Below are 13,299 nucleotides of genomic sequence, written 5' to 3'. Positions count from 1 at the left end.
ATGTATTTTATGGACAAGAGTATTTGTATTTTTCTTTTGTTTCCTTGAAAGCGTGTTAAATATGAAGGTGATAACTTTCATGGTGTAGATTGTATGACTGTGCAGCAACTTGATATCACAAAATGGTGTGGGGAAGGGGGCAAATATCTTTAATGTTTTTTCATGGCAAATAGCTCTTTTGAGAAAAGAAAATGCATCTCTGCAGCAAACTGACAAAAGCCAAGATATGTAATAATAAAAATTGATGCTGGTGACATAAGGGCTAAATATAAACCAGACATCCTCCCCTCAAGCAACTAATGCTATAATTTAGCAATGATTATATATTTAAAATGACTTTTCAAAAAAAGCATATGAGCTACTAAGTTTCTTAGAACTTATGAAAACAGCTTTCCAAACCTTTTTTCCTCCCAGAGTATGAATTAGGAAAAAAATTTACTAGGAATTCTGACTGCATGGAGGATTCAGTCCAAAGCTTATCAGGGCTGTTGGTGAGTTTTACTGACAGGCAGTGGATGGGACTGGGCTTGTAATTCCCTTTTGCTGAGCCTACATTCGTGAGAAAGCTTTTGAGAGCCCGAAGATCAAATCGTGTTCATGGTGTTGGTTGGAGGTGTCTTATGGAAATTGGCCGATATCTGAAAGTCCTTCTAGAATACTAGAATTAAACTAGTTTAAAACCTAATTGATGATTCTTATAACTTAAAATAAAATGCATGAGAAAAATTGAAACTGTTAGATGTAGGTTAGAATCTGTATTTAATAATAAAGTTTTTTAAATAATACATCTTAATGAGTTCTGTGGCTCTAGTGCTATCAGAGTATTTCTTCTTTTTCTGTGTTTACACTGAACTGTCAGGGAGTGTGTCAAGTTCACAGGTGGATCTGTGCTGCCAAAGGGCAGAATTGTCTTGAATATGATCATATTTGATCAAAAATCCAGTATTACGTACCTCTTACCACAAAATTAAAATGTATGGAATAGCTGCTACATAAGTGAATCATAGAGGCTTCCTCATGCAATGCCTACCGCATTTTGCTATGAGAAAGTAGTTTCTGAAAGTTTTATTGGATTAAAAGTTTTTATGGAAAATTGCATTTATTTTTAAATGAAATAGGATGGTGATTTCTAGCCACTGCTTATAGCCAAATTACCCGAAGGCAGCAGTCTACATTGCAGATTTATGGCATGCAAAATTATCAGGTTTTAAAACAATGTTTTTGAGGGATAGAAATTTCCCAAATTTGAAACCACTAATTTTCTTTTTCAGGACTATTTTGTAGCTTGAAAAGCCAATCCATTAAAAAAAAAATATGGTTAAAAGAATTACTCCCAAGTGGTGACTTTGGTTGCCAAACTTCAGGCTGGAGCCAATTTTTAGGGCTGATTTAGAAAAATAGGGTTTTTATAATGGAAACGCTGATGTAATCTTTACTACAGTGGCACAAATGGTGCTGGTATGATTGATTTATGACATTTAAGCATCTTAACTTAAAATCTGTACAATTTCTGTAAAATAATTGGAAAATATCCTACTGGTGATTTAACATGCTCTGCAGAAGACCAAAGCATTTTTGTTCATGGTTTCCACACTGTCAAAGCATGGCTTTGTCATGTGCAGTGATCAAGCTTACAAACACCTTTAAATAGTATGAATTGGAATTTCCAAAAAGCTAAATAAAAGCCTCAAAACTTTATAGACAGCCTATTTTCTGCAAAGCAAAAGCATGTTTTAAGTTTTTGAAAAGTATATATGTGAAAACCAGTTTATAGTGGCAGAATCTTCTACATACAATTAATACAATATGTAGAACATATCCAGTTTCTTGGTGTGTACTGTTAAAGAATTGTAGGAAAACCAAGGAAACATTTAGGAAGTCCCCAGAAGTTACAACCAGGTTATGCTTATAAACCAAAATGTTGGAAAGAAAATGCTGTGTTTTTTCTTTGTTCTATCAGTCTGCTGGGTACAGTTGGTTTCATGTGACTGAATTTTAACATTTGCTGACTTTTTTATTTAAATCTCATTAAAATGCTTTTTGCAAAAGGTTGGCACTCAGAATGTGTATTTGCTGCTCACAGATTGCAGCATCTGGCAGACAGGTTGTATTTTAGCCTGACCTAGAAATACAAATTTTTGCCAATGTAAAAGATGTAAAGCTGTGACTTAGAATAACAGAGGTGAGGATCTGCCTTGGCTAATTACCGAGGTTTAGGACCTTGCCTGGTAGAGGCCACTCCTGCTCACTGTGGTTGGTTGTGCCTTAAGAGAAGTTTTTGACAGACTGGGCAGAGCCACTGCAGTGAAGATTCATGTCTTGTCATTCTCTGTGTATTGATAATGCTGCTTGATATCTTCAGCAGGAATTCAAAGTCCCAAGGGAATTCAGCATGCACTCGTTCATGGGCTTTTTCTTCACTGAAACAGAACACTTCGATTTGGCGCTCATTTCAGCAAGGTGTTTGTGTTGATAACAGTTTATATTCCATTATAGGCTAATCAGTCATATTTCAAATATCCCTGGTGTTTCTTGTACTCTGCATGGGTAGATGTAACAGCTGATCCATAGTGTCTCGTTTGCTGTGCTGATAAGCTGCATTTGCTGGCTTTGAAGGCAAGTACTGGCACATAGGAAAATGCAGAAGAAAAACTGTTGATGAGGCTACCAAAATAAAGAGATTTTCCTCTCCTGCCCTTTATGCAACTAGAAGCTTGTCCTATGATAGCATTGCCAGCTTGCTGGCAGGCTGGCTTGCTTCTGTCCAGGTCCCCTAGTTGTCACTGAACAATTAAGGCAATGCTTAAGGGGAGTAGAAATCAGGGAGGGAGTTATTACTTAGTATGGTATTTGAGCAATGAAAACTAGTTGTTGTGTTCTATTTAATAATGCAGTCTGCATGTGAATATTTTTACAGAGGATAAGAGTTGTTACTGTGGTAGGAGTACAAAGACATTACATCTTTCCTTACAAAAACATCAGAAATGACTTTTGTCCACTTGAATGAGACTGTACTTGCATGTAAGCACACACACGTGTGGGTATTCAAGTTATTTAATGTGCAGACTAATACTTTAAAAAGTCTTACCTTTGGGAGCTTTTTAAAAGAAACTTTAAAGAGTTAAACTCAGTCAATTAATAAAACTTTATGACTATTTCCAATAGCCAGTGTACAGCCCTAATTACAGAGAACACTTGCAGAATTGTGGCCATTAAGTATTATAAATAACTGTTCATATTAATCACTTTAAAAGGCCAATTTATTCACAGGTTTTACTGCTAACTTAGCTGGATTTTTAGAGGCCATATTTTTGAAAGTTATCTTGTCAGTAAACAGAAGACTAGAAAAAACTTTCACTGCCAATTGCCGTCCAATAAAGACATTTTAAAACTTTAATGTGTTGTAAAATACACTTAACAAGAATGATTAGAAGAACTTGGAAATAATGGAGAAATATGCTCCATTTACGCCATAAATACTAGACCCATAAATCAAATGGTATTTTTAATTTGTTGAAAATTTTGGGACTAACATAAGTTCTCACTAGTTGCATTTAGAAAAAAATTATTGGGCAAAACCCTCACAAGACCTTTTTAATGGAATTTTCTCCTTTAAGTGTAGCATACTAGTTCTTTGTGGATAACTAATCATGTTTCACTATTTTGTATCTCGAGTTGCACTCCAGTTATGTGATATATCAGTAGTCATGAGAACAGCCAACAGCAGCGTGACTAACGGTATGGGAGCAAAGTGGCTATGCTGCAGTGGAACTGTGTCTGAATTTCTTTTCTCATTTAGAAACTCATTGTTTCTTAAAATTTCTAAGCTCAAAATGTCATAGACTGAGTGCTTTCTGCATGCAGTCAAATAATCTACATAATTCATAATTTATGCTTTTGAAAACATACTGGTTAGACAGCTTTGTCTGGCTGAACCACATAAGTAGTTTTAGATATATTTGAGGCTTTAGCTCTCTGTGTCCAGCAATGAATTACAGAACACAATGGACAAATACTGTTTGATACATAGTCTGCATTGGTAATCAAAAATTGAGCATCCGTATCACTGGTGGTACAGTCAACATCTGCGTTATACAAATACTGGTTTTGCACTTCAAAACATTACTAAAACATAAATGTCTGCATAATTTAAGTTTGTTACTGTCATAAACATACGTTTTACCTAACAAAATGCATGCTAATGCAGAGTTGTTTTGTTTTCAGAGTGATTATGCTGCTTTACCATTAATTCATGTGTGTACTGTGACAAGATGTAATGGTGTATCATGTTGCTGTAATGTAATGAATCCAGTACTCCCAGTTCTTAAGTCATGTTGCTGGAAATGATTACATAAAACAGAAATGACTGTGACTAAAGCCCTTGCAAAGCTTTAGAACTCCTGCACATTAGAAGCTTTTTGAGGGGAGGTTAGAGTAACTTCTTAAAAATTTACTATAGGCTTTCCTTGGTAAAATTTTTACTCTTTTCTGACTATTTTTTGCATTCCAGTGAAACTTGCGTTATCTTTTAAGCATTGGAAAGGTTGTGCTATAATTTTGTGCAGATGTGTATGTTAAGTGAACATGATGTGCTTATTTGTTACATTTATGCTACTTTTCTTTCTTTCTTTATCTGGATAAGATGGATGAAATTATGTATTAAATAAAAACATCAGCCATTTACCCATGACCATTCTCTGCAGGTCCTGTAAGACTGCAAAGATTGCTTTTAAAATGAAGGTTATTGCAACGGTTTCTGAATATTCTCTGTATCTCAAAGCCATAAAACTCAAAGTTCTAAACTGTTTAAATTTCACCCTGTTCTTCCTAAGACTCTGGCAGCTTTTATCTGAGTTGATGTACCTTGACCAGAAAGTTCACCATTCATTCACATACTCAGCATTTGAAGAAGCAAGGATTATGTATCTTATAAGAATGACCTCATTAAAAAAAAAAAAAAAAAGTCTCATCTTCCCCATTTCAGTTAACTTTCTTTAGGTTTTGTCTTTCTGATAGATAAACATAGCACTTGAGCTACTGCAGTGTATTATTTATTTCACGTATGTAACCAGGAAAATGCTTTAAGGACTTTCATTTTTGCACAGATAATTCATGTTCTTATGTTGTGCAGCTGGAGCTGTTTAGAAATTGTGTGAGATATTTCAAGGATTGTAGTGAGATAGTTTAACATTAAGATCAAAATATTTTAATTAAGGGAAACCTCTTTTTTCCCCCATAGCCATATCTGAGTATTAGTACCAACTATGTCTGTCGCTTTTTTTCTGACTTTGAAATAACTCTTGGAGGAGGTTGATGGGTTGTTTTTTTAATAAGGAGAAAACTAACTTTTTCTTGGAAGTGACATTTTAAAATAGAAATTATCAATATAATGCACCACTGTTCAGTCAGAGAGTTGTGCTTTATACTGATTTTTTTTTTTTTTTAGTCCAAGTGCCCTCAGGCTATGTTCATTTGAGTAAAAATGATACATTAAATATGTAATTAGATTCAACAGTATTTCTAAAACTAACTGCATCTGCGGTCACTAAGAAGTTACTTTAATTTGGAAATACTTTAATACATGGGTTTTACCAAAACCTGTCCTAAAATGGAACTTCCAAAATACAAATGATACTGTTTCTTATAAAGAGTATTTCTTCTCTGCATATGTGCATGCTGGGCTTTGTTACAGTGCTCTGTTTTGCCTGTGATATATAACTCATAATTATGAAATATTCTTAACAAAATGCCTGATTTTTAGAACATTAAAATTCTGTAGAAGTTGGTGGGACTTCTCATGTTCTTGGACATGGGCACATGTTTAAGCAACATCTTCAGATGGAGCCAAAATTTTCCTGTGAGCAGTAATCACATTAATAAGTTATTTACACAATTGTAATTGATAACATAGGACCCAAACCTACCACCCTTGCCTAGATGAGGAATCACTCTTAATTTCAAATAAATGCTTTGGAATGTCCAGAGGGAGGCAAGGAAGGAGCAGGGGCAAAACCCCTTTCATGAATTGTGCTTAAAGCTCAGGCACTTGGATTATGTCCTGTTTGGTTTTCTTTCCAGCCATGTGCACGTAACACCATTCATTCTGATTGCATTATCCACACATCCAGCATCTTTGTATGTAACAGGGCTTTTTTAATACACGCTGGTGGCTGTTTTGTGTGGTTGCAGTTCTTAGTGGTGAAACCCACCCTGTGATCAATTTACGAAGTCAATGCGCTTCTGCGAAATCCTTATGGTGAGAAAATGTTACTTGGACATACTCAAGCTGAGTTTCCATTTGAAGTGAAATAAAGCCAAGTACGTGAATGTCAGCAAACTTGTTTATAGGGGTGGGTGGTAAAGCATACATTATTTAGAAGGTTGAGTCATGAGGCTGGTCGGGTTTGTCATGTTACATCTGGCACGTCAGTCAAAGCTGGGACAGCTGCCGCCTGTCATTAGTACTCTGGTGGGGCATTGTCCTGTGTCAGCATCCAGCAGCCCCCAGCAGTCTGGGGAGAAACACTTCACCTGGGCCTGGGCTCATTTTCAGCATTGTCATTACAACCACTTCTGGGGCTCCTTTGCAAAAGAAGGTGGTTTCGTTTCACAGAACATCTCATATTTTTTTGTATCTGTTATTAGACAAAATATTCGAATAGTAGTGGTGTAGTTTGTTAGTTTACAGAAAAAAAAAATTGCACTTGATACTATAAAATGTTTTGCATCTGTTTTGTTGTATGCTTTGCTTCCAAACCACCTTAAACTACTTTAAAAAGTGATGTCAAAAGTTGATATGCAGTCAAAGCAAAATTCAGTAAATATGGAGAACAGCACCATCCACAGTGTCCTTATTAATTTTCATCATACACTGCCGCATGAAAGATGTGTGTGCACTAAAAAATTATATTTATCACTACCAAGTCCAAATCTCTGTGTTTGAGCTACCAGTATACTTAAGTCACTATGCTTGTACTTGAATTCAGTAAAGTGGAACTTGTGACAGCCAATTGTAACAGATGTCCTCCTTCAGCAAAATTAATGGGCATTTTTAAGTGAAGCTTTGCCCTTATGCTCAAAGATGAATTTTGCGATTTACTGAAAGTGAGATATTGCTTTAATTATGTCTCTTCAATTTATATTTTGTCAAAAATAAATTTAGTTTTGTGTTTCAATCCATATAACTTCCTATTGCTCACCACCTGAAATAATATCAGTTGGTTCCTTGGGTTAAAAAGAGGAAACAACAAAACAAAAAATACGCTGGGTCTCCTGACAAAAGAAATACTAGCCTCAGGTTTTTGATAAAAATGCATCCCTGCATGTATTTTGGCAGGGGAAGGAAGGTTGACTACTAGGGGCTTTTGCTTTCTTATAGAGCTGGAATGTCTCCCAACAAGTTCAGGGCATGAACCTGCTGGTCAGCTCTTCTTTTGAGACTTGTAGTTTACACTTGTTGTGAAGAAGGATAAGGAAAGGAAAAATGAATCTTTTTTAGGAATTTGGAAGGAATGTTTAATCAGACTCTGGAGGACAGGAACAATAATTTAACCTGCCTGCTGTGGTGGAGAACGTGCAAAAAAAATTGTGCTTCCTGTCAACAATAAGGGGCATGACAAAGCAGGGTAGATGAGGCTTATTCATGGTGAGATACAGGTCATGGCGGAGATCACATGTCAGGACATAATTATTTAGAAGTATTTATTTTTATTTCTTTTCAGCTTTTTGGATACCAGTCCAAATTTCTCTCTCTGCAATGTTTGTATGTATGTGACAATAAGGAAAGATAAGGATGTTTGACTTTGTATCATGTGACTACTTTGACTTAATGATTACCTAGTGTCTGAAAAGTTAATTGTTCTTAATCATGAAGTTCACAGACAGGAGAAATATTTCATGCAAAGCTTTTCTTCAGTTGGGTTAAAGATTCTTAATTTAATATTTTGAGTATTCATTGTTGCTTTACTAAATTGCCATTCATTCTAATTTGAATGAGAGTGACAATTACAATAACATTGTTATATAACTCTCACTGATTTCTAGGGAACTTTGATGGCAAAAGACATCTTTCAGTAATAAGGAAATTCAGTTTTATTGTGAGATTAAATAATTGGTCTGAGAAGAAATTTTAATTGCATTTTATTATTTTCCTTCTAATTTTGCAATATGTTCCAGAAGATACACATGTACAGATAGACTCTAAGTTTCCGTTTATGTGTCAGATTAGTGATGAGTTGAGAGGACATGCACTTGAGAAACTGTTCATATATTTGATCAGAAGTTTTGTTCATGCATCAATGAAAAAATAATAGAGCAAAGGTTCAGTTCCCACTAAAGGATGTTACAAATCTTTCTTTGTTTGAACTTCCTAGGTTTTTAGCTCTCATTGGAGGAAATGCAAATGACATAGGAAAATCAGATATGCAGCAAAAAGTAAATGTGGTAATTGAAAAGGAAGGACTGGAAGGTACAGCCAAAAGGCTCAATACCACTGTGCACACACTGCAGCTGATCATTGATGGTCTCACTCAGCCTGAAGGCTATGACATCCGAACAGGTAAACCTTAGTTTGGAAGGTTGTAATCTCAGATTGTTTCTTCTACATATTAGTTTTAAAACAACACGTTTTCTTCTTTGAAAATCAGTAGTAGGTTTTCATGGGCATGTAGCTCCATTTCATTTCTCAGTCAAAGTAAAGGCTAGATCATAGTCAGATGTTTCTTTTCAGTTTTGTATGTAGGTGTGAATCCTGTCTTAAATCATGGCATTTTCAGCCATAGGAAGGGGAGTTGTATGGCTGTTAACAAATGAAACAATTTCAATATGTTGACTCTCTACTGATTGAATCTGTGTTGGCTCTCCATCATAGAGGGGAATGCAGAGACCAAGGTGAAACAGTAGCAATAAAGTTCTGTGGAGCAGTAGTGTGTAGTTCCGCTCTTTTATTGCCCTGGTTTCTGGGAGACCAGTGTAACTGAAGCATGTTGGCTACTCTGGTTAAAACCTGCAGTGGTACTGAACACTTTGAGGTAAAGAAAGGTGAAGTAAAACATCTGGGGATGCTGTTGTGTAATGAAACTTACAGCTGGATTCTCTTACAACAGCAGGAGATAAACAGCAAAGATGCAGACTTGTAATAACAAATAATAAACCTATACTTAAAAAACAGCCAAACCAACATTTCTGTCCCCCTTTTTTAGTTCATTAATGGTTTCTGTGCTTGTTTTTTAAATATTCCCTATTTGTGATCTTGAAAATATGTATTTTCTGTGTCTCAATTTGTTCTGGTGATCTCACATCTAAATTATAGTAGGATAGACTATTAACACAGGAAGACATAAAAGCAAAAGAGAGAATCTTCAGTGGAAATACTCATATTCTGCTGATCTAGGACATTCAGTATTACTTTAGACAGACTGTGATTGGAGAAGGCAGCCTAGTAGACTTATGGATTGTCTCCAATGTATGGATTTGTTCATCATGAGTTCTTCCCATGGGCCCCTTGCAGTTCTTCATGAACTGCTCCAGCGTGGGTCCCTTCCATGGAGTGAAGTCCTTTAGAAACAGACTTTCGTTGTTCCCTAGTGAGGTCACAAGTCCTGCCAGAAATCCTGCTCTAGTGTGGGCTTGCCACAGGGTCACAGCCTTCTTTCAGGCATCCACCTGTTCTGGTGTAGGGCCCTCCATGAGCTGCAGGGGAATTTCAGCTCTGGCATCTGGAGCTCTTCCTCCTCCTTCCCTCGGTGTCTGCAGAGCTGTTTCTGTCACATATGCTCACTCCTCCCTCCTGGGCTGCAATTGCTGTTGCACAGGGATTTTTTAAATTTTTTTTTCTTAAAATATTTTATCCCAGAGGCACTTAGCACTATTGTTAATGGGCTCAGCCTTGGACAGCAGTGGATCTATTGGACACAGACAAAGCTGCAGAAGCCACCACTCACAGTAGCCCACAGATACACCCCTACCAAAATATTGCCATGCAAAGCCAGTGCAGATCCACAGACTGATTAAATTCCAGTGGATTTTAGCTATGAACTTGTTCAGGCTGAATTTTATTTCTCAAAAGCAAGCAGAGAAAAATTATTGCAGTTCTGGTTTGGTGATGTTCCTTGTGGAAAATCTCAGTCCTTATCATATCTTGGAAAGGTCAAACAGTGATAGGAAAAGATTGAAAGAGAAGTTGTTGAGATGACTCAGAAGGGTTTTCTGAAGGAGCAGAAAATGGTAGGGAAATAAAAGAGTTTAAAAAAATCTCTCTGTGCCCTTAAATACAGAATGTGAACATTAATATCCCAGTATAATCCCTGCTTATGATCATGCCTGTGTGATTTTTCAAGTTGTCAGTGCAAAGCAGCACTGTGATGAAGCTCATGTGATGTCATGGTGCAGATGAACAGCAAGCCTAAGAATAGTGCATTGCTGACTTTTCATTTAGTATGTGACGAAACTGAGTATTCATCTTCCTGTGAATGTGTAGAAATTTCTACAGGAAGAGAATTTCATGTGTAATTGATGTAGCTCAAGTCAACTCAAATATTTTCTCCATAGATTTGAGAAAGTTTAAAAGAATCTTTCAGTCACTGCCTACTATACAACATGCTTCTGATCCCCTTATGTTAGTTTCATTACACAAAATTCAGTATACTTAATAATCTAAGCCTTTTCAATTGATTCACAAAATATAAGAAACAAGTTATATCACAGATAGGTCTTTATTTAAAAATGTACAGAAAGCAGTTAGGGACACAAGATCTACCTTGGGATGACTTATTAATTAGAAACAATCATCTGGAAACAACTCTTAGAAACTCTTTTTCTCCGGAGTCTTATTTGTGTTTCTTATTTCCTGTAACAGATTTTGATAAACCTGACTTCAAGAGAAGCATAGTCTGCTTTGAAGACTTAAGTGTTGGTGCTGTTTTGACTGGAAAAGTTGAAAATGCAACGCCATTTGGAGTTTTTGTTGATATTGGTGTGGGAAAAGCAGGTTTGATTCCAGTGCGAAACATAACAGAAGCAAAACTCTCTAAAGTGAAGAAGAGAAGAAGCCTGGGCCTAGGTCCTGGAGAAAGAGTGGAAGTTAAAGTGCTTAATGTTGATATTCCTCGACTGAGGATAACATTGGATCTTATTCGTGTTTTATGAGAGAGGTTTCAGTAACTGAGCCTTGACTTTAAAGGATAAGTAATGTCAGCAAGGTTATGGAAGGTCAGGCATTTAATGAATGTTGAAAATGAACACATTTTGAAGCCTTCAGCGCCTTGCTTTTTTTTTTTTTTTAATTTTAGTTTAACAGTTTTACCACATTTCTTGTATCCTTTCTGTTAATAATTGTTGGAACAGTTTTTTGGATTACCTCCAAGCAACCTTGTTATTTTGTCTGCAGAGCAAATGAAGCTCCAGTGGGCTGTCAGACAGATCTTTTATCTGTTGTCTTTGCAAGATTTGCTATCTTAATCTTCAGTTAGTACTGCACAAGCAGATACATCTATAGCTCCCCTCCCAAAAAAAACAGCCATTCAGTTTGCCTGTTTCCTGGTTGACAGTCTAAAGTAGGGCTCCTAGTGGCAGGAAAAAATGATCTTTTGAAGTTAAGTGGTAATGATGTTGCATCAAAAGCAGACTGAGGAAAAAGCATCTGCTAAAACTATTGATGGTTCAGAAATAGTTATCTGTAATTTATTTGACGTCTGTTTACTTGTATTATGTTTGCTTGTTCAGTTATCATGTATTAACACAGTTGGATGTACCTTGCAGTTTAAGGAACTTTGCTCAAAGGCGTCAAAAGACATTTGTGTTGTTCTATACTGCTGCAAAATAAAAACATTTCTGTCCATCTCTTCTCAGTGTACTGGTTCTACAAGTAGTTTAACAGTCCTAGTTGTTGTTCATTCCAACACATGCTTAATCACTAACACTTTGAGTGCTCACTGTTTCATGCTAGGAGTGCCTAGCGCAGAGATTTGTCTCTTCTAACTAGAGACTTCTTGGTTTTGTGGTATTTTGGTGGTGTTTAAAAGGACTTACCTCTTGAGCCAAGTTTGCAAAGGACAGGTATACTGGAAGATTAGTTTCCAGCAGCAGCAGATATATATATATATTTTTATATATATATATATATATATATATATATATGCATATATACATATATATGTATATATATATATATACACATATATATGTATGTATATATACATATATATGTATATATACATATATATATATATATGTATATATACATATATATATATATATATATATATATATATGTATGTATATATGTAGTCTTTACAGGGAGTTTTGGTGTGTTTGGCATTTATTCCTTTGCAGTCATCCAACTTGCCTGTGAGTTGGCAGAAGCTCTGGTCTGCAACAGATGAGCCCAAATACACTATAGCAAGTATCAAAGACCTTCAATGATAAGGTTTCTAACTACAAATGTCCAAGTAGCTGCTGGCACAGGGTCTATGCATGAGTTAGGAAAAGGTTAGCACAGTTTGAGCTCCCAGCTCTATGCTTTAGTTTTCAAAATTATGAGCCAGCTGTAGGCAGTGTATTTTGGAGATTAAAGAATCATTTAGCAGATGGAAGAAAAGGAAGACAGATCTTACTAGCTTCAATGCATTTGTCCACTGAAGAAAAGACAACCATTTTCTATTATGTTAAAGTCAGCACAGCTTGGAATCATATTTCACAGGCCTTTTTAGGTTTTCCTGTAATACTTCTGCAAGGTATATTTTGTTGTTATGAAATTAGAAACTGTAATACCATGTTACTGTCTTGAAAAACAGATAGAAAGCAAAGAAGTTGAAATTACTTTTTTTCCTGCAGGTGATACATTCGCTTACAGCAGTATGTCCATTAGTAGAATGATTTAAGTTGTGTTAAACTTTATATATGATCTCTGCAGTATCTAAACACTCAGCAAATTAACTGGATTTGCTTGGCCTTCTCTAAGGAGGAGATAAACTTGATATCCTGAAGCTCAATTTAGAATAATATAAAGAGTATTTTCTCTTTCTGTGGTATTTTTTTGTTACTGAAATTCTTTTTTTAAATCTGTAATATTGTGAGGACTGTAGCATCTTTTACATTTTTGTGTATGTCTCTTGGATTATCATGAAATTCTCCAAATGCAAGACATCTTGAGACTGTCCTCTTTCCAGCCCAATTCACAGGAGGTATTTTACCTACTCAGAAGACTGACCCACAATTCATTGTACATACTCATAAATAGTTTGCTTTCTCCATAGAGTAACTCAGCAGCTTATCCTGTGTCATCACAGGGATTGTAGGAGA

The 13,299-nt window shown here is 35.9% G+C and overlaps 1 protein-coding gene across 1 annotated transcript in view; it reads left to right on the top strand.

The window, feature by feature from the left end:
• The window catches only part of SRBD1 (S1 RNA binding domain 1), a 123,345-nt gene extending 111,506 nt beyond the window's left edge, over positions 1-11,839 (top strand). The window contains exons 21-22 of the mRNA XM_053974609.1: positions 8,373-8,557; positions 10,856-11,839. Coding sequence (XP_053830584.1) covers positions 8,373-8,557; positions 10,856-11,145 — 475 coding nt within the window. The 3' untranslated portion in view covers positions 11,146-11,839. The remainder of the gene's footprint in view (positions 1-8,372; positions 8,558-10,855) is intronic.
• The last annotated feature ends 1,460 nt before the right edge of the window (positions 11,840-13,299 follow it).

This window comes from Vidua macroura, chromosome 3 (genome assembly GCF_024509145.1).
Source record: "Vidua macroura isolate BioBank_ID:100142 chromosome 3, ASM2450914v1, whole genome shotgun sequence".
NCBI lineage: Eukaryota > Metazoa > Chordata > Aves > Passeriformes > Viduidae > Vidua > Vidua macroura.
This window is presented reverse-complemented; position numbering and strand designations above follow the sequence as displayed.